We start from the raw sequence: 18,552 nt of genomic DNA, 5'->3' as shown, positions 1-18,552 counted from the left end.
TATTAATCTCATATAGAAGAGCAACATTTTATTTACACTGAAATAATGAATTAACAAGTTGCCAGGTAACAGATGAGGACCCAGATTAATGGAAGGACACAACTATTGTTGGTTTCTTCACAGCCATCTATAGGTCAAGGGTCCAAAAATAGGGGGGGGGGGGGGGAAAGGTGGCAGATCTCTGGGAGAAAACTCCTTGTTGGGACATAAAGGTCAGAAGTGGATGCAAACAGTAACTTGCATAAGGTATGCAGAAGAGCATCTCTGAAGGCACACTGAAGATTTGAAACCGATGCGCTGCAGAAGCTCTCACTGGATGTATGCCTGTCGCCTCAGAACAGGAAACTGATGCCATTGTAACCACAGTGTACCGATCTTGTAACAAAGCTGTTGCTCCCTTTGCTCTATTGCCCTGCTGATTATGAAAGAACACCGCAGTGTTATTTTGTTCTGTCTCTATATTAACAGCGTTTGCGCCTAATGAGTATGTCAGGAAGTACGCATTCTGTATCTGAGGTAGAGCAGGCAGGTTTTTGACTGGTGATGTTATGTGTACCCACAGACGTTGACATAGATCGTTTAAACTGTGTAGGGACTTGTGAAAAGACGCCGTGTTTTCCTGGAAAATGTGCAAACGCCAGATATTAAAACTTTACACCAAATGACAGGTTGGAAACGTTAGGGGAACATACACTGTTTAAAAAAATAAATATTTAAAAAACTTCATATGGGTTATGATTTTGGTTCTGATGTGCAATGTAAATGTTCCCTTTATATTTATATTTAAATTTTTTAGCAGCATCGTTGGAGGGCAGAAAAGCATAAATGTGTTTAGCTGTGTCTGCAGAGTAGAGCGCATCAAAGCACTTTGAGACCATTCTGAAACAGCATTTTCTCTCTGCTACAGTAACAGTAAAGCTAACGCTGTAGATGATGACCCAGAATGGGGAATTAACCTGAAGGTTGAATTTCTTTCTTGTGCAATCTTTAAGAAGATGAACATGACCTTGACAACTGTGCTTAATACATTCAGGTTTATCCACTTGTCCCCCTGTGCTTTTGTTTATATTGAAAATGAGATATTTCTCAGTGTGGTAGGAATATAAGCGTGGGAAAGAGGAAAGGAGAGCATGTCTGAGGCAAATTGGGAGGGTTTTCATCAGCTTGTGACCGGCCTCCCACACATGTGAGGTATTTGTTGGAACTTTCAGGCCAAGCAAGGCCAGACCTTGGAGAACTTCACAGCAACTACTTCCTCATAAATCATGCACAGTTGTAGCAACTTGACAAAAAAACCCTGCTACCTGTCTGTTATGATATCAAAGCTGATTTTTCCCCTTATGTCTCACTGTGCATGATGCTGTGTGTTGCATAAATATAACCTCTGTGACCTTTGGACTTCAGTTTAAAACATTATGTGTCAAAACCATAATCATTATTCATTCAGGAATCATCAGTTAATCCATGTGTTTCAAGGAGCTTTATTGTCCTTCGCATCACATGTTAACATGAGGTGGAATGAAATTATGTACACATGGTCCCAGAGTGAAAAGAAACAAAATAATGAAGAAACAGAATTTATTTATTTTAAGTAATAAATGAATAGTTGGGGTTTTTAATTTTATTTTTGTTTTGTTTTTTTGTTTTTGCTTTTTAACAAACAGGAATGACAAGTCATAAAACAATACAAGAAATAATACTATAAGTAGAGTGCAGCAACCTGAGTACCAGTATGGAGTATGGGTATCGAGTGTAGGTATAAATATACAGGGAGTGCAGAATTATTAGGCAAATGAGTATTTTGTCCACATCATCCTCTTCATGCATGTTGTCTTACTCCAAGCTGTATAGGCTCGAAAGCCTACTACCAATTAAGCATATTAGGTGATGTGCATCTCTGTAATGAGAAGGGGTGTGGTCTACTGACATCAACACCCTATATCAGGTGTGCATAATTATTAGGCAACGTCCTTTCCTTTGGCAAAATGGGTAAAAAAAAAAAAAGGACTTGACAGGCTCAGAAAAGTCAAAAATAGTGAGATATCTTGCAGAGGGATGCAGCAGTCTCAAAATTGCAAAGCTTCTGAAGCGTGATCATCAAACAATCAAGCGTTTCATTCAAAATAGTCAACAGGGTCGCAAGAAGCGCGTGGAAAAACCAAGGCGCAAAATAACTGCCCATGAACTGAGAAAAGTCAAGCGTGCAGCTGCCAAGATGCCACTTGCCACCAGTTTGGCCATATTTCAGAGCTGCAACATCACTGGAGTGCCCAAAAGCACAAGGTGTGCAATACTCAGAGACATGGCCAAGGTAAGAAAGGCTGAAAGACGACCACCACTGAACAAGACACACAAGCTGAAACGTCAAGACTGGGCCAAGAAATATCTCAAGACTGATTTTTCTAAGGTTTTATGGACTGATGAAATGAGAGTGAGTCTTGATGGGCCAGATGGATGGGCCCGTGGCTGGATTGGTAAAGGGCAGAGAGCTCCAGTCCGACTCAGACGCCAGCAAGGTGGAGGTGGAGTACTGGTTTGGGCTGGTATCATCAAAGATGAGCTTGTGGGGCCTTTTCGGGTTGAGGATGGAGTCAAGCTCAACTCCCAGTCCTACTGCCAGTTTCTGGAAGACACCTTCTTCAAGCAGTGGTACAGGAAGAAGTCTGCATCCTTCAAGAAAAACATGATTTTCATGCAGGACAATGCTCCATCACACGCGTCCAAGTACTCCACAGCGTGGCTGGCAAGAAAGGGTATAAAAGAAGAAAAACTAATGACATGGCCACCTTGTTCACCTGATCTGAACCCCATTGAGAACCTGTGGTCCATCATCAAATGTGAGATTTACAAGGAGGGAAAACAGTACACCTCTCTGAACAGTGTCTGGGAGGCTGTGGTTGCTGCTGCACACAATGTTGATGGTGAACAGATCAAAACACTGACAGAATCCATGGATGGCAGGCTTTTGAGTGTCCTTGCAAAGAAAGGTGGCTATATTGGTCGCTGATTTGTTTTGTTTTTGAATGTCAGAAATGTATATTTGTGAATGTGGAGATGTTATATTGGTTTCACTGGTAAAAATAAATAATTGAAATGGGTATATATTTGTTTTTTGTTAAGTTGCCTAATAATTATGCACAGTAATAGTCACCTGCACACACAGATATCCCCCTAAAATAGCTAAAACTAAAAACAAACTAAAAACTACTTCCAAAAACATTCAGCTTTGATATTAATGAGTTTTTTGGGTTCATTGAGAACATGGTTGTTGTTCAATAATAAAATTATTCCTCAAAAATATAACTTGCCTAATAATTCTGCACTCCCTGTAGGTGTAAATAAATACTTTAGCAGCAAAGGGCATGGTGACCAGCACTGATAAAATGACAGTGTCAGTAGTGATTAAGGTGCTACAATAGCAGTTCTTGTCCATTTATGTATTGAGAAAGTCTCACAGCTTCTGGAATGAAGCTGTTTCTCAGTCTGGTGGTTTTGCACTTGATGCTCCTCAGCCTCCTGCCAGAGTGGAGCGGACAAAGAGTGTGTGTGCTGGGTGAGTGGGGTCCTCATGATACAGGTGGCCATCTTCCTGCCTCTGGAGGTGTATATGTCTGTGACGGTTGGGAGGCTGCCTCCGACAACTCTCTGTGCAGCCTTCATCACCCTCTGTAGAGCTTTCCTCTCTGCCACAGTGCCGTTTCCGTGCCACATATTGATGCCAGAGCACAGAACACTCTCCACCGCACATCTGTGAAATGAGATGAGGACTGAGCTCTCCATTCCCACACGCTTCCACTTCCTCAGGAAGTAGAGCCTCTGGTGAGACTTCCTTATCAGGCTGGAAGTGTTGTTTTTCCTGCACCAATCCTTTAAGTGTTCCACCTACTTCCTGTAGCCAGTCTCATCATTGTCTGCAAACTTTACAATATGACAGCCTGGGTGGTTGGGTGAGCAGTCATATGTAAGCAGCGTGAACAGGAGGGGGCTTGGCACACAGCCCTGAGGCTAGCCAGTGTTGAGGACTATGGAAGATGAGGAGACGTTGTGGATCCTCACAGACTGCGGTCTGTTGGTCAGGAAGTCCAGAACCCAGTTACAAAGAGAGGAGCTCAGTCCCAGGGTCAGCCATTTATGTTTTTGATTTTACATCATTTACACTAAAAATAAATAAATTCTGGAGTCTTTAAAATGATATATACAAAACACAGACTGATATGTTTTTTACCACCTTTATACTCCATTTGAGAACTCAAATCACTCCCTACTGTAAGTCTTATTCAACGCGGACACCCATCGGAGCGACTTAGTATCTCAATATATTAATAGGTACGACTCATCAATATAGTAAACGTGAGTATCTGCCAGAGAAATATTCTCGGTGTGCTGTGTTTTAATCAACAGAGTTTTCATGGCCACATTTTGAATTCAGTGGAAGGTGGACGGTGCCTGTGCTCCTCTGATGGACGATGCTTTGACTCGGGAGTGAGATAGTGGAGTCTTACAGGTCACCTTTTTACCACTGATAGTGGTAAAAAGGTGCCTGGAAAGCAGTTTTTTTTCATAGCTGAACTCCAACAAGGGACGAGATCAGGATTTTCATTTTATAGAAATTAGGCTGAGTAGTTCACTCGCCATAAAAACGAGAGCAAAACTGTATGTGTGTGCTGTTGGGGAAATGAACAGTTTTCCACAGGCAAGGTTAGAAATGCATTTCTTTAGTTACATACTATCATAGTACATATAGAGTCATAGTATCTTTATTGTTTACAAGCATGGACAGAAACTTGTACAGTATCCCTTATATCACAAATCAGAATAGGATTACATTTGTATCGCATTTCTTACCATTCCTCAGGCTGTCCTTAGACTGGTACCAGCTGGCCTAAACAGCCTCCCTCATGTTTGTTGAAACCTTTTTGCTTTGTCTCCGCAGCATTTGTGGAAGACACAAGGTCATTCTTCTCATGAGATAACACTAAAGTCTGTGCAAGGCCCCTTCTGGCTTTGTTTTCAAAGAAATGTTAGCACAGAGGCGATTCTAGGATCAGAGCTTTGAGGGTGCTGAGAACCCAGAGAGCTGCCCAGCCATGCAAGATCATCTTTACTCATCACGATGAGACTCCTTCCCTGTCAGTCCCTGCATCCTTAAATGTCTCCAGTCGTCCCGAGTTCTCTCTGACTGTCTCCTAGGTGCATTTAAACCCCTCCTACTCAATGTCCTCGTCGTCTGTTGTCTTTGTGTCTGTTATCAGTCATCATAATTTTACCATCTCTGTGCAAGTCTGCAATTTTTTTTAAAATTAAATCATAAGATTCTTAAATTCATCAAGTCTCTCTGTGCCTGGGTCCTCGTCACAAAACATCACATCGCTGTTTTGTGCATTTTAACACAATTTCAATCAATCAAAGCTTTATTCGTCACATGCAGGTTGCCCTGCAGTGAAATGGGACCCCCCCCCGACCTTACACATATAGCACAAACATTACATGGGGATACAGGTCGGAGATTGGTAGAATCAGAGAAAAAAAAACATTGAAATGTACACTACAATGGGGAAAGTACAAGAGGAAAAAAAGAGACCCCTACTCATGCTATGCTTCCATGGTAGGACAGCATGAGAACGGGAAACAAAAAAACTCCTCTGCACAAAAAAACACATAAATGTCCACAGCACAACATTGTGAAGACATGACAAGCCACAGGGGTGGGTGGGGGGTGAGGAGTAATCCGAAGCGAACACAGCAGCCGCCCTGCACAGCGCTACCATTCCAGCGCGGCACACAGACCCGCCGTGTTCCCTCGCAGGAAACAAGCATCAAAGGCGTTGGAAAGGGAGGGGGGATGAGTGAGTGCCTATCAGTGTAAGTGTATGTGTGTGCGTGTCCATAGTTCAGCTGAGACAGTGTCCTTCGCCCTATCAGGCTAAGTAAACAGTCCTCCAGCCAATCCAGGTGTCCTTGCATGGGATGGGAAGAATAGCCGTAACACAGTTGTTATCAGGGAGTGATTGTTTGGCTCCAGCCTTGGGCCTGCAGCTGGCGCCGTGATGGGGATCCGCAATGTTCATGTTGATTTTGTTGCGAGCAGCCCAGGAGAATTTTCAGGCTGCCCTAACACCGACACTGGTCTCCCGATCTCCCGTTGGAGAGTCGCGAGCCTCCCCATGATGGTATCAAACTTCTGTTCCATGGTGTTATCATTCTTTTGATTCTGAGACCTCACAACTGCAGTGATCCGTTCCGCGATGTCTTCCAACTGTCGCTCAAGGGTCTCATTTTGAGCAGGCCTCTCTCTGATGTATCCCCCCATACGCTCAATGGTGTTGTTTTGAGCCTTCACAGCAGCTGCAAGCGTCTCCAAGGTGTTGACCATATTAGGTTCGTTGTGAGAGGTTGCGCCTCGTTCCATTGCTTCGATTCCAGCGGGCAGCCTTGGGGGGGTTTGAACAGCCGGTTCCGCTCTCTTCCCCAAATCCCCACATTTGTGAAAGAAAAGCAAAACACTTTTTTGAAAAGTCTGTAACAAAACCATCAAATCTGATAAAGGTTATTTAAATAATCTTAAAAGACTACTATTGCAAAAGAAGAATGGATTGGAATAAAAAAATACATATCCTAATCTTAATTACTGGGGGAGAATAATGAATGATGCTCATAGTGAGTAAGAAGTAAAGTGAGTGCATTTTTTGGACAGAGATTCACTTTTAATGTGTATGTATAATATAATACAGATACATAAAAAATACACTCCAAAAATAGAAGTGTTATGTATGTGTGTGTGTGTCAAAAGGTGACCCTGCGAAGGCTCCCCAGACCTGCTGGCACTAGGGAGTCCAGCAGTTCACCTAAACAAAAGGCTCTTATACTCAAACAGATATAGATGTGTTTACCATACCACATATCAGAAAGAGAAGGTGCGACCTCTCTCATGACCTTAGAATATGTGTGGTATGCCAGGACACTCTGTGTACCATAAAAGAGGAGTACGTTCACTCTTTTCCAGAGTGTCCTGGCATACCACACATAGTCTTTGCAGACTACTAAGGGTCAGACATTCTATCTGTGAGAGTTGATATTTTTTATATTGTCATTTATGCTTAGATATATATAATCATTTGTATGCTGATAAAAATCATTTTCATTATTAAGTCTGATCAGGTCTGCACTTGTGTACCATGAGATGAGAGGAAGCGGCCTCGACATTATAATTTCCGTTATAGCTTTAGAAACCAGACTGTTCTGTTCTATAAAAGTGTGAGACTTCACACCTTTAAATGTTCATTTGAGACATGAACTATTGCAAGCTCCTGTTTTTATCGTTTAGCAAGATGCTTACTTCTGCTTTTCTGCATACCTTTTCTCCATACCTCATACACACACATTAAGTTCATTGAAAGGTTGTATGTCTATGTATGGTATGGCTGAAAACACACACATCCCCACACACAGAATACAGATACATTGATGCAGATATGCCTGCTTGAGAATGTCACGTGTATTTGCAATCGCATATTCATGTATGTGACAATAAAAAGGGCTGTAGCGAAGGAGTCAGTCGAAGTTGGCCGAGTTCAGGTGAAGGGATCTTTTAGATTTTTTCTTTTATTTTAACCTATTTCCTGTTTCACTTTAGTAACAGGTTGGAATTTTGTGTTGTAAGATTTATGAGTTTCATGCTTTCATAGTGGTACTTGGGAGAGCTTGACATTTTCTCACTGTTTGGCACTTTCTGATGCGCAAATGTGGTGCATGTACTACAGCAGTCATAAAGACAACTAGATGGTCCAAAAGTTGGCCTACCTATTATTGGCTGCGGTTTTAGTAGAGTTTTGGCTGAACCACATTAAAATATATCAATAATTTTAATCTCCCCAATCAATTATAATGTTATGTTGGAATGTTGTTAAAGAGGGTAAAAAAAAATGTATCAACCCGGTTTGTTTTTCAGATTCCTTATAGCAGCTTTAATATATGGAGAACACAACTTCCTGATTGTATGAGTAAAATTCAGTCTTTTTTTCTTTGTCAGTTTAACAGTTTCTGTTGTGCCTGTCACTGTTCCCTGTCTGTTTTCTTACCTGGTTCTTCCTGACCTTGCCCTTTCTCCTCACGTTCCCCTCTTTCGTCTCTCCCTCTTTGGACTGACAATCATACACAAATAGATTGGATTCAATTAGATGAAAAATTACATTAATATGAAAACAATACTATTAAGATCACTAATAAAAAAGTCATCTCTCGGTGTACTTTCAACCAAAAGGCAAATAACCAAACCACATGTACACCTAATAAAAGCAATAAATATTGAAACACTGATCCAACATTATTCTTGACTGACGGATCATTTGATCTTACACTTTTACCTGGATGTGGCTCCTTTTTTTTTTTTTTTTTTGAAAAAAACTCCCTTATATCCATTGTGAACCTGGCTGTCTCTGTACACAAACACACACACAACAGGAGTTATAAGGCTAATGGGCATCCAGTCAGTTAGCTAGTTAGTACCTTGGGTTTAATATCGTCACATGACAAAATAACCAACGGACTGTAGGGTAGCAAACATCGTCGTAAAAGTCGAAGGAGCTTGGAAAGAAAAGCATCTGGACTTCTTTAAGTTGCTTGAAGACGTTTCACCTCTCATCGGAGAAGCTTCTTCAGTTCTAAGGTCAAATGGTGGAGAGTCCCAGATTTAAACCCTGTGGGAGTAGTCCCTCAAGAGGGACAAAATGGACCCCCTAATGATCCTCTACCTAATCACATGAGCCAAGGTGTGAAAACGGGAGTGGGTCACAATCAGCCAGGGTTTCGGGTGAGCTCATTGTGAAACCTGGCCCCACCCTATCATGTGATTTCTTGATGTCAGATGGCCCAGGGTGTGAGTGGGCATTAAGGCGTCTGGGAAGGGATCTCAAAACTGGATTATAGATGGCAGACAGTTGGTGTCGTAAACCACCGCCTCTGTTCAAAGATGGTCGCTCACAATGGACATAAATGGCATCTTTTACTCCTCTTTCAAACCATCTGTCTTCTCTGTCCAAAATGTGAACATTGGCATCCTCGAAAGAGTGACCTTTGCCCTTTAGATGCAGATAGACTGCTGGGTCTTGTCCCGTGGAGGTGGCTCTTCTATGTTGTGCCATGCGCTTGTGAAGTGGCTGTTAGGTCTCTCCAATGTAGAGGTCTGGGCATTCCTCGCTACAAACTAAACTCAGGAGAGTTTTCTCCAAGCACGACATCCCAGTGTATTACAGACCCAGCAACACACTCAGACAAAAACCAGTTCATCCGAATGACAAAACTCCTGAACACAAACTTAACAATTAGTGTATGCTGTACAGGATGACTGAGAATCTTCACAGACATATCGTCGAAAAAAACGTTTTCAACACTGCAGGTTACCTGGGTGTAATGTTTTTCAGCTAAAAAGAAACATGGTCTGACTTCTACCTATATAAAGAGTAACTGAAGGTTAAATGCAGCTAACATGTCCTGTTTTAAGCTACGCACTCACACATCCGCTCTGCTGCTTCTCGGCCACCATCGCTCTGGCAGAAAGGGCGCTAGAGTCAGTTAGGGGAGAGGTGGGCTGGACCAAACCATTTCTTTTTTTGGGGGGGGGGGATAGCTATACTTTTGTTGTTGAACTATTACGTCTCAACCAAGCACTGTATGGTTTTTATAATTTTAGTAGTGTGTCACACAAATAGCAAACATTCAAACAGTCAAAAAAAAGTAAAAAAAGTTTCAGGTCGATGAAATAATAGAAAGCATAGAAATAAAACAATAGCCAACTGAAAATTGGGTATTAATGTATGTAGGCTCAAAGGGGGGAAAAAAAACAAGAAAGCTAATATAAGTTACAAATAAAGATTTCTCAAAGACTCATATTGAACAAATTGTACATTAATCTTCAGTTTGGGATAATAAAGTCGTTTATTTCCTCAAGCAGCTTGCAAAATATCTCATCCTTTCACTGCTGTTTCTGTCTGTGTGCTGGGAACAGACAGGACAAACAGGACATGTCGGCCTTGTGATAAAAGATTATGACTGGAAGATGAGTTGAATTCAGTCTGAAGGGGTGTGCAGTTATAAGAAAATTCGTTACAAACTGCTGATGCACATAGGTGGATCGACAATAATGACATGAGGAGAGTTGTGGCACAACTGGTCTTCCACAGCCCTTGAAGCACAGCTACTCCCTCTCTTGGCCAGCTCTCTGAAGACAAGGGTTTTTGAAACAATGCTGTGAAGTCACAAACTTCAAGATACTTCAACGAGGAAACAAGCAGAAGAGCCCTAATTTTCTGACATCAACAGCCTGCAGCAGGATCAGCGTGTCTTTCACTTTTTACCTTTAAAGAATGAACAGATTAGACAAAGCATGGGGGTGAAGCAGGTTAGATGCGATTGCTTGGCGTTCATTATAAAGGTGGGTGTGGCATAGACCACCAGCGGACGGAACATGTGACGCTACGCTGTCTTACTACTACCAGCGTCGTTTGAATCCACGGTTAAAGCTCACTGCAGCTGCGAGACCCTCCAGCTCCACAGGTAAGCACCCAACCTAACTGCTTCAGCATACTGCGGTATTAGACACCACGGAGAAACTTTGTTATCCAGAAAGTAGCGGCTCCGCGTTTGTTTAATGTTCCTGCTCACGTTCCTCCTAAAGTTTAATTAGTTCATTAGTTAAAACGGACTTTTTTTTAGTCAACTCTGAGACAAGTCACAGCAACAAATCCTCTGATATTTTGTGCAATATGTGGACCTTTGTTTTGCGTCGTGTCCAGGACGGCAGGAAGCTGCTTTAACAGACTGACATGCAGCGCCACCCGATGGTGACAGTGTAATTGCAGCTGCATTTCCTCCCATCTTTCTTTCAGCTTTATTTCAAGGAGTTTTACAAAACTTCTGAATTTAGAATAATTTCGAGTTTTATACACAGTCACCCTCTCAATTTTTAGAGGCTCAAAAGTAACCGTACTAACTCAAATAAGGATTGTTTTTAATACTTGGATGAAACTCTTGTGTTTGATGTTTTTAACCCATGGGCATCATCAGGTGCTTTACTGCAGCCACCTTCAGTTACTTGGTTGAGATCAGTTGACTTGTGTGGAGTTATGTTATATTATATGTGATAGTATTAGCTTGCTGGGTTATATAGAGTAATAATATTATCTAGCTGCATTGTAGTATGTATTATCTTAGGGTCAGGCCTTTGTGCAAAGACAGCCTTCTGTGTGAAGCTGTAGGAGAAAAATAGTCAGAGAGAGAAAACAGCATTTACAGGAAATGGTGCAGAAAAAGCATCACTAACAGCTGTCTAACACATCTGGATAAGTATAGAGTGGAAAGCAGAACTAGGTAGCGAAGCTTAAGGTGCCTAAAGAGTTCATTTAAAAGCCACCTGCATAGGTAAGAAATGAGGGCACGTGCAGGGAAGCAGAAGTTGGGGAGGATAACCACGCAAGGAGGTGTTTTTATTGAAACTGTGCATGAATAATTTGGACAACAACACAGAGTACTAAGCATACAGGAAAAGCAGGTGTGAAAGGAGGAAATCTGGTAAGAAATACTATATCTGTAACAGACTGAGGGCGCACCCATCGGCTCTGCAGGAGGTTTCGCGCTGTGCGCATCTCCCAGGTACATGGTGAATAAAGAATTGTTGGATTGAAGCGTTCTGTCTCGAGTTGTTTCTTTTACCAGGTCAGAATCCAAAAATCAGGGAGGGACAATCGGTCCGACACTTGCCTTAGCTATGTTAGCTGTTTCTTTGTTTTGAAAAGCTCAGGTTGCTTTTGCAGCGTGCTTGGGGTCATTATTTATTAGGACTGTGAAGCGTGGTCCACATTTAGCAGCATCTGAGCAGAAAGTGTAGCCCGTGAGCTGTTTCTCCTGTGAGCATCTGAAAAGTGTGGACTAGAGTTTGGCTACCGTCAAACTGAAAACGAGCTGAATTTCTTTTCAGTGAAAGAGTCAAAACTTGTTTAAACTTTCATGCTTTAATTTCAGTTGTGAATAACATGTAGGTTTATAACATTGCATTTTTATTTATATTTTACTAATAAAAAAACTCGTTTATTTACAGCATCCAGAGTTTGTTTTTTTTAATTGGGTTTGTAATTTGTTCCCATTCCCTTAGTTGAATCTATAAAAATGCCAACGATAACACACCGCGATTGACAAAAATTGTATTTTTGTACCAACAAGGAGATTCCCAAAGAGCGATTAGCCAACACACACAGTATGAGAATCCCCCTCCCTACCAGGAGACATCTCCCGTGTCTCTACCATAACTCTGCATGAGGTGAACAAACCAGCATTGCTTTGAAACTTAAGCTACATCTTGGGTTTTCAGGTGGTGTTTTTCTACAGTTGCAGCATGCAGCCAGGTAAGTCATGCCTTCTACTAACTGTATGTAAGCTTGCTGCATATAGCCCATTCTCTTTCTGTAATTCCTCCATTTGTAGGTGTTTTAAGAAGAAGCCAGCTGCTGGATTCTCTGAAGGCGTACCTGAGCAACAAGGAGAGACTACAACCCATAATAGGTGTGCTGCAGCAAATCCCACTTTTAGTGTGTAAACGGTTCTTTATTCAGTGTGTGCTGAAGTAATATGTGTTTTTAATGTGCACTTAGGCTTGGGCTGCATTACAGAATGTGTGAAGGCTGGTGCGTGGAGCACAGAAGCGCTGTACGTGTGTGGGGCGTGCGTGTGTCGCCTCAGTAAGGCTGACATGCGTAACCACATACTGGGAAGTCTCCACAGATTCAACTACATTGTAAGTAGTACTGGAGAAGGATTGGTGACAGCAGATCATGTGCTGCGTTGGATTTTACTAACAGATTATGGTTTGTTTGTTTTTAAAAGAAAACCTGGCACCCTCACTTGGTATCAAAATGGCAGGAGAGCTCCGACCTGTCCAAGCTGGCGTGGCCGCTGATGGAGATGGCCAAGAAGCTTGAGGAAAAAGAGGGACCGGGAGACATCCAGGTCTGTTGCTTTTATTGTGCGTGCTTTCTTGTAGTCATAAACTGCAAATTATTGTGGATGCTCATATGTTTTTGCACCTTCATACGAAGTTGTTAGAGGTTGAAGATGGTGTATACCAGAGGATGGAAACATCCAGTGAAAATGATGGTCAGTGAATGTTTGACTGTTCTTTCCCCATCTCACAGTCTTCTCTTGATTACTCTCACTTTTTATGTTTTTGGCAATTTTTCTGCATGCACGTGATTATTTTTCCCTTCATAAGTATCTTTTCATCTCTCTGATACTGCAGCAGTAACTCTCATAGGTTCCTTAAGAGATGCACAGGGTGAAACTGAGAGTTATCCAGAGACTACAGCTTTGCACTATCCCACTGAATCCCAGAGGACTGTAGTGTTTGCACAGAACCAGCCCACACGGTCCAAGAAATCCTTCAAGGCTGACACAAACTCAGGCAAGATCTCAGCGCACACTAACAAGCCAGCACCGCAGCTGATGCATGCAAACTTTGATCCTTCTGTTAAGTCAGAGGTCTACTTAGTCAACCCGTTCACATCCCAGTTGGATTCTCCCGAACCCTTTGTGTTTTCAGAGCACACCAGCAGCTTTCCTGATGACTACACTGGAACCAAGACTCTCATAGGTGAGAACACACAAAGACTGGCACCAAAAGAGTTAAAAAAAACAAAAAATAATAATAAAAAAAGGCCTTGAAGTTGCACGGTTGTGGCGGACTGCAAACTCTTTCATGTGCCTCTCCAGTAAAGTTTCTCATCTCACAGTCCAACTCCAGTCTCGAACCACAGCTGGTGATCGTAATTCCCATGAAATGGAAATGTTCTTTATTTTTTTGTTTCTCATGTTTTCAACAGGTCTCGACTGTGTGGTCGAGTATAGAAGTGAAGATGGCTGCTCTTACTGTTTCTTATGCCACTGCTGCCGCATCAAATCCAACAAGAAGGACATCACTGAACACCTGACCAGCCCCTCACACCTCATCAACTACTTGGTCTGTTTGTTCTGGATCAGTTACCAGAATAGATTATAGCAAAGGTTCTTTAGTATTATGCATGCAAAAAGCGAGGTAAGTATAGTTTAAAGTTAGTGAATATAATTTTTTATAGATGGAAACTCATCCTGAGGAGGTGACTGCGGAGCTTAAAGACAAACCTCACCTTCTTCAGTCTTTGGCAAAGAAAGTGGAGCGAGAAACGGGGCGAGGAGAGTTGAAGGTATCCCTTTTTCTTTGCAGCACAGAATTTCCTGCTGGGATTCTGCCACATGTGACGTGACTCTCAGTGTCTTTTCCCCCAAACAGTCTTGGTTTCACCTGTACTCGTCTGTCCTTTAGTTTATAAACCTCTCATGTTCTCAGGTAGTGCATGTTCCAGAAAACCTTTGTGCGCTACTCACTGGCAAAAGTTACCACTGGTGTAAGTATGGGTTATTTTTCTTTTGCTTGGCCATAAACCATTCACTTCATTTTCTACATCTCTGCTCTTGTAAGTATAACATTTACCTGCCTCCTTTTTTTTTTTTTTTTTGACAGCAGGTCTGTGATAGATCAAACCACTGCAAAAAACAGGCTTTTTTTTTTCCTGACGTGTCATTATTGAAACATTCAGTTAAAAAGCAGGACAAAATAGACATATCGTAGAGTTGTTCTACAGGCACAGACACAGGTACCCACTCAGTGATTTGTTGAAAGTGTTATACTCTAAATACAGTTGTGGTCAGAAATCTTTTTTAAGGAGAAAAAAAAAAAGAGAGAAGAAGGTTACATCCAGTCATCCTGGGCATGAATATCATGGCATTTCTGGGCTTTTAATGATTTCTTTGAACTGTTCTTTTTCCAGGGTGAAGTGATTGATTCTTTGAGTTCATTTAAATCTGTTTGTTTCCTGGCACAGAACCAGCTTTAAGTGTAGTCCACAAATTTACAAATTAGTTGAGGTCGGGACTTCGGGAAGGCCATTCCAGCAGCTTAATATTAGCCTGCTTTATCCATCCCCAAAACCAATTTTTATTAACTTTTTGAACCATTATATTATTGGCACATCTGTGTTCAATTTGAACCATCTAGCTGTTAATTTGAGGTGAAGTTGAAATATGTGCTACCACCACAATACTTGAAAGTTGGTGCCATGCTCTCAGGTTTGAAAACCTCACCTTCATAGCTGCAAACAGCTCAATCTTTCTGACCATAAAACGCTTTGGTTTTATGTTCAGCTTGACGGTGTCAATTTTTGGAGCACAGGTTTCTTTCTTGCAGTATAAACCTGTGGACCGTGAATGTGTTCCTGGGTCATTCCTGAACATCCCAACCAATTTAAAAATGTCAAAAGACATTGTGGAACCTTTACCACCACTTATTTAAAAATGTAAGCGAGTGTATGTATATTTATACAACTGTATACTTATGTGTACAGTTATGCTATAACTGGATTTTTACAGAGAAGTGTAACTTTTATGCCGTCTGAATTTTGCCTGGATCACGTTTTGTCAGTGCATCTTTGGCACTCACCATGCAGAGTGTGTCCTTTGTTCAGTGCAGTTTCCCACTTGTCAGGGATGTCGGCTCTCTAGATTTTCTTGTATTCATTAATGCCCACTTGAATTTTTTTTTTTTTTTTTTTTTTTTTTTTTTTCCCCCCACCCAGTGTTCCTTGCATTTCTTTATTTTATTTTATTTTTGTATGCCACTGTATTGTTTTGGATATTTTCCAGGCATAAAGATGCTGCAATCTGGATGGAAAGGTGCTGACATTAAACAAAAGGAAATAGATGCCAAAGGTTTGTATCTTTGCAAGCTAGAGTTCACACTTTCTCAGCAAACTGCTTTTAACTTATTCCTTTTCTTTATGTCTAAGGGCTGAGCATGAACCAGACATCCGCTGAAGGCATGTCAGAGAAATGCACTTTAATGAAGTCAAAGAGGAAGAAAAGAGTAAAAGCAAAGAGAGAGACTGTTTTTAATGTCAGCCTGCCTATTACCAAAGGTTTATTACTGATGAAGAGGATGTCTTTCAGCAGCAAAAGCCTCCCTCCATCAGCTACATCCCCTCCCTTTAATTTAGATCTCACGTCCTCCCCGGGGTCAGAGATTGTGGAGTTAGACTGTGATGGTTTGTCATCTGAACTAAACCATGCAGAAACCTCTCCACTACAGCACAGCCCCTGTGATGGAGGTCCAGAGACTGGTGGGTACACGCCAGAAGGAAACTTTACAATCCCCCATTTTCAAAACAGAGATGGTTATGTCAGTGACGGCGTGCACATCAGTCAGTCTGAAGACATAACAGGGAGAAACGACTATGTTTACTGGGAAAGAAGGGAGAACAGGCATCATGACGACCAAGAAAAGTCAGCCGAGATATCTTCTAAAAAGTGGGAAAATGAAGAGATGCATAATGAAGCAGTGTTTCCTGCTGTGCCATCTTCCTCTAACTCTTCCTACGGACATAGGGAGTGTTGGACCGAGGAGGGGTATAAGCCAGCTGCAGAGGATAAGAATGGAACAAGAGAGCAGGGTTTGAGAGAAGAGGCACGCATAGACGCTGGTCCACATTATTACCAACAACACTTTCAGAATCCGCACATGCCATGCGATAATGCAAGTCTTCAGACGGGCAGTGTAAGTGGGTATTACGATGTATGGGGTCATCTGGGTCCTTATATAAATAGTGCTGGTGTGAACATGCTAACTCAATCAGTAGATCCCTGTGTGTACAGCGGCAGCATTGCACACTACACAGCGCTCACCAATGACTGTGCCCAGGCAGCTCCACACAATTATGGGATACCGACTAAATCTTATGAAGCCAGTCAAGGACAGCGTGGGTGGATGTCTTACCCCAGCTACAACACTGGCTCTCTGGCAAACCCTGGCCAGCACTTTCTCCCTCCGGTCTGCAGTAGTGTTACGGACTGGAGTCTAACACACTCTTATGCCTTCAGCCAACCTTCTAAACCTCAGTGTGCTGTGTCCCAAACTGATCTGTATTTCAGCTGAATCAAATCACATTTGGATGGTCCAGCGGGGGATTTACTTGCAATGTGACTTTATTTTTTTTATTATAGTTCTGCTGATTTCTGTAATGAATGTGAGCCTGCTGATGGAGGTGCAGTAATATAAGCAGTGTCGGTTTTTTTTTTTTTTTTTTTTTTTTGTTTTTTTTTTGTTTTTTTTTGTTTTTTGTCTGCTGGGACTTTTAGGTTTAAACTTTGTGGAGACTGAAAGTCAAAGAGCACCAATGAGGTGAAACGGCACTCCTTATCCACTAATCCAGTCGTTATAAGAGAAGTAGAAGAATTGAAGATACTGAGCATTTAAATAGAACTCACTCGTGTATTTCCAAGTTCACATTCAGTGAAGGCTGAGAAACGTGCCCGTAAACACTAAACAGCTACCTGTGTGTATATTTTTATTCTTTTATTGTGTTTGTTATGAAGTTGTTCAAACTGGCTATTTGTTTTCTGTTTTTGACCGTTACAGCAGTGTTTTTTGTTTTTGTTTTTTTAAATCTACATTTATGCCTTTTTAACTCCAGAAAACAAGACAAATGTGTGAAACATCACATTAGGTTTAAGTGGATTCACTGTATTTTTTTAGGAGAAATATTGAGATATGTTTGACTGCTTTTATGAAATTAAAAAACAGTTTTTTAAAACAGTTCTGACCCGTGTGGCTGAATTTTTATTTTATTTTTTTTTTGCACCAGTAGAGTTTGAACTTTAACCAATTATGTGACCAAATATCGTTTTCCTTGCAGGTTCAAACAAAAGAGTTTGTTATTTTTCCTTTCAAGCAGTCACGGTAGGTTATGTAATGTCCTGTGGCGTAATACTCACAAGCTTGCTCAAATTCAGCGAGGAAACACAAACTTTGTCCACTCAGCGATTAATGCAGATCACTGTAAAAAGCCAGTCTTACTGTAAATATTAAAACACGTTAATGGTTCTGTGTTTGCTTTGGAGTAAGTTTGACTCTGTAGTACGCCCATTATTCAATACCTTGCAGAACCATGTTTACCAGCAATAACGTAGTGGCTTTCTGTGCAAGCTCATCTTTTCAGTTCTGAGGTCTTGTGGTGCAACTTTGCAAACCCTAAGCTGTGCTGCCGTGTTCTTTTCTCCTGGCGACCATTTCAAACAAGCCACATTTGTTCAGTCTTTTTGAAATTGTATCTTTTCTTTGCAGCAACACTGGACACAGAAAAGATACAATTTGGGGCTCTTTACTGCTGGATTGATTGTGGCATTGTGTTAACACAGATCAGTTGCCTACCAGTAAATTGCCAAAACCTCTGCTTATATAGAGGTGCTCACACTTGCTGATGATCAGTTAATCAAGTGCATTTGATTAGCAGCACCTGGCTCCTATGGAAACAGCATGTACTAAATTTGTGAGCTATCTATGAATGTGAATCACACTTCCAGTAAATCCAGGTAGTGCTAGATAGTAACTAATTTCTATATGCACAGAATATTTATTATGAACAGTGAATACATCAAAAAATACATTATATTAATGTTTATGCAGATGCATGTAAACTTTGG

At 41.4% G+C, this 18,552-nt stretch overlaps 1 protein-coding gene across 1 annotated transcript; it reads left to right on the top strand.

Moving 5' to 3' along the window:
* Window positions 1-10,056: 10,056 nt before the first annotated feature.
* Window positions 10,057-17,135, top strand: LOC113014858 (uncharacterized). Its single transcript, XM_026156640.1, has 13 exons — window positions 10,057-10,551; window positions 12,362-12,395; window positions 12,475-12,552; window positions 12,642-12,784; window positions 12,874-12,996; window positions 13,086-13,143; window positions 13,286-13,447; window positions 13,586-13,636; window positions 13,866-14,002; window positions 14,118-14,225; window positions 14,369-14,426; window positions 15,721-15,786; window positions 15,864-17,135. The coding sequence occupies exons 2-13, from the start codon at window positions 12,386-12,388 to the stop codon at window positions 17,003-17,005; spliced, it is 2,136 nt and encodes a 711-aa protein (XP_026012425.1). The 5' UTR covers window positions 10,057-10,551; window positions 12,362-12,385; the 3' UTR covers window positions 17,006-17,135.
* The last annotated feature ends 1,417 nt before the right edge of the window (window positions 17,136-18,552 follow it).

This window comes from Astatotilapia calliptera, chromosome 22 (genome assembly GCF_900246225.1).
Source record: "Astatotilapia calliptera chromosome 22, fAstCal1.2, whole genome shotgun sequence".
In the NCBI taxonomy this organism is placed as follows: domain Eukaryota; kingdom Metazoa; phylum Chordata; class Actinopteri; order Cichliformes; family Cichlidae; genus Astatotilapia; species Astatotilapia calliptera.
The sequence above is the reverse complement of the archived record's forward strand: the minus strand, read 5'-3'. Positions and strand labels throughout refer to the sequence as shown.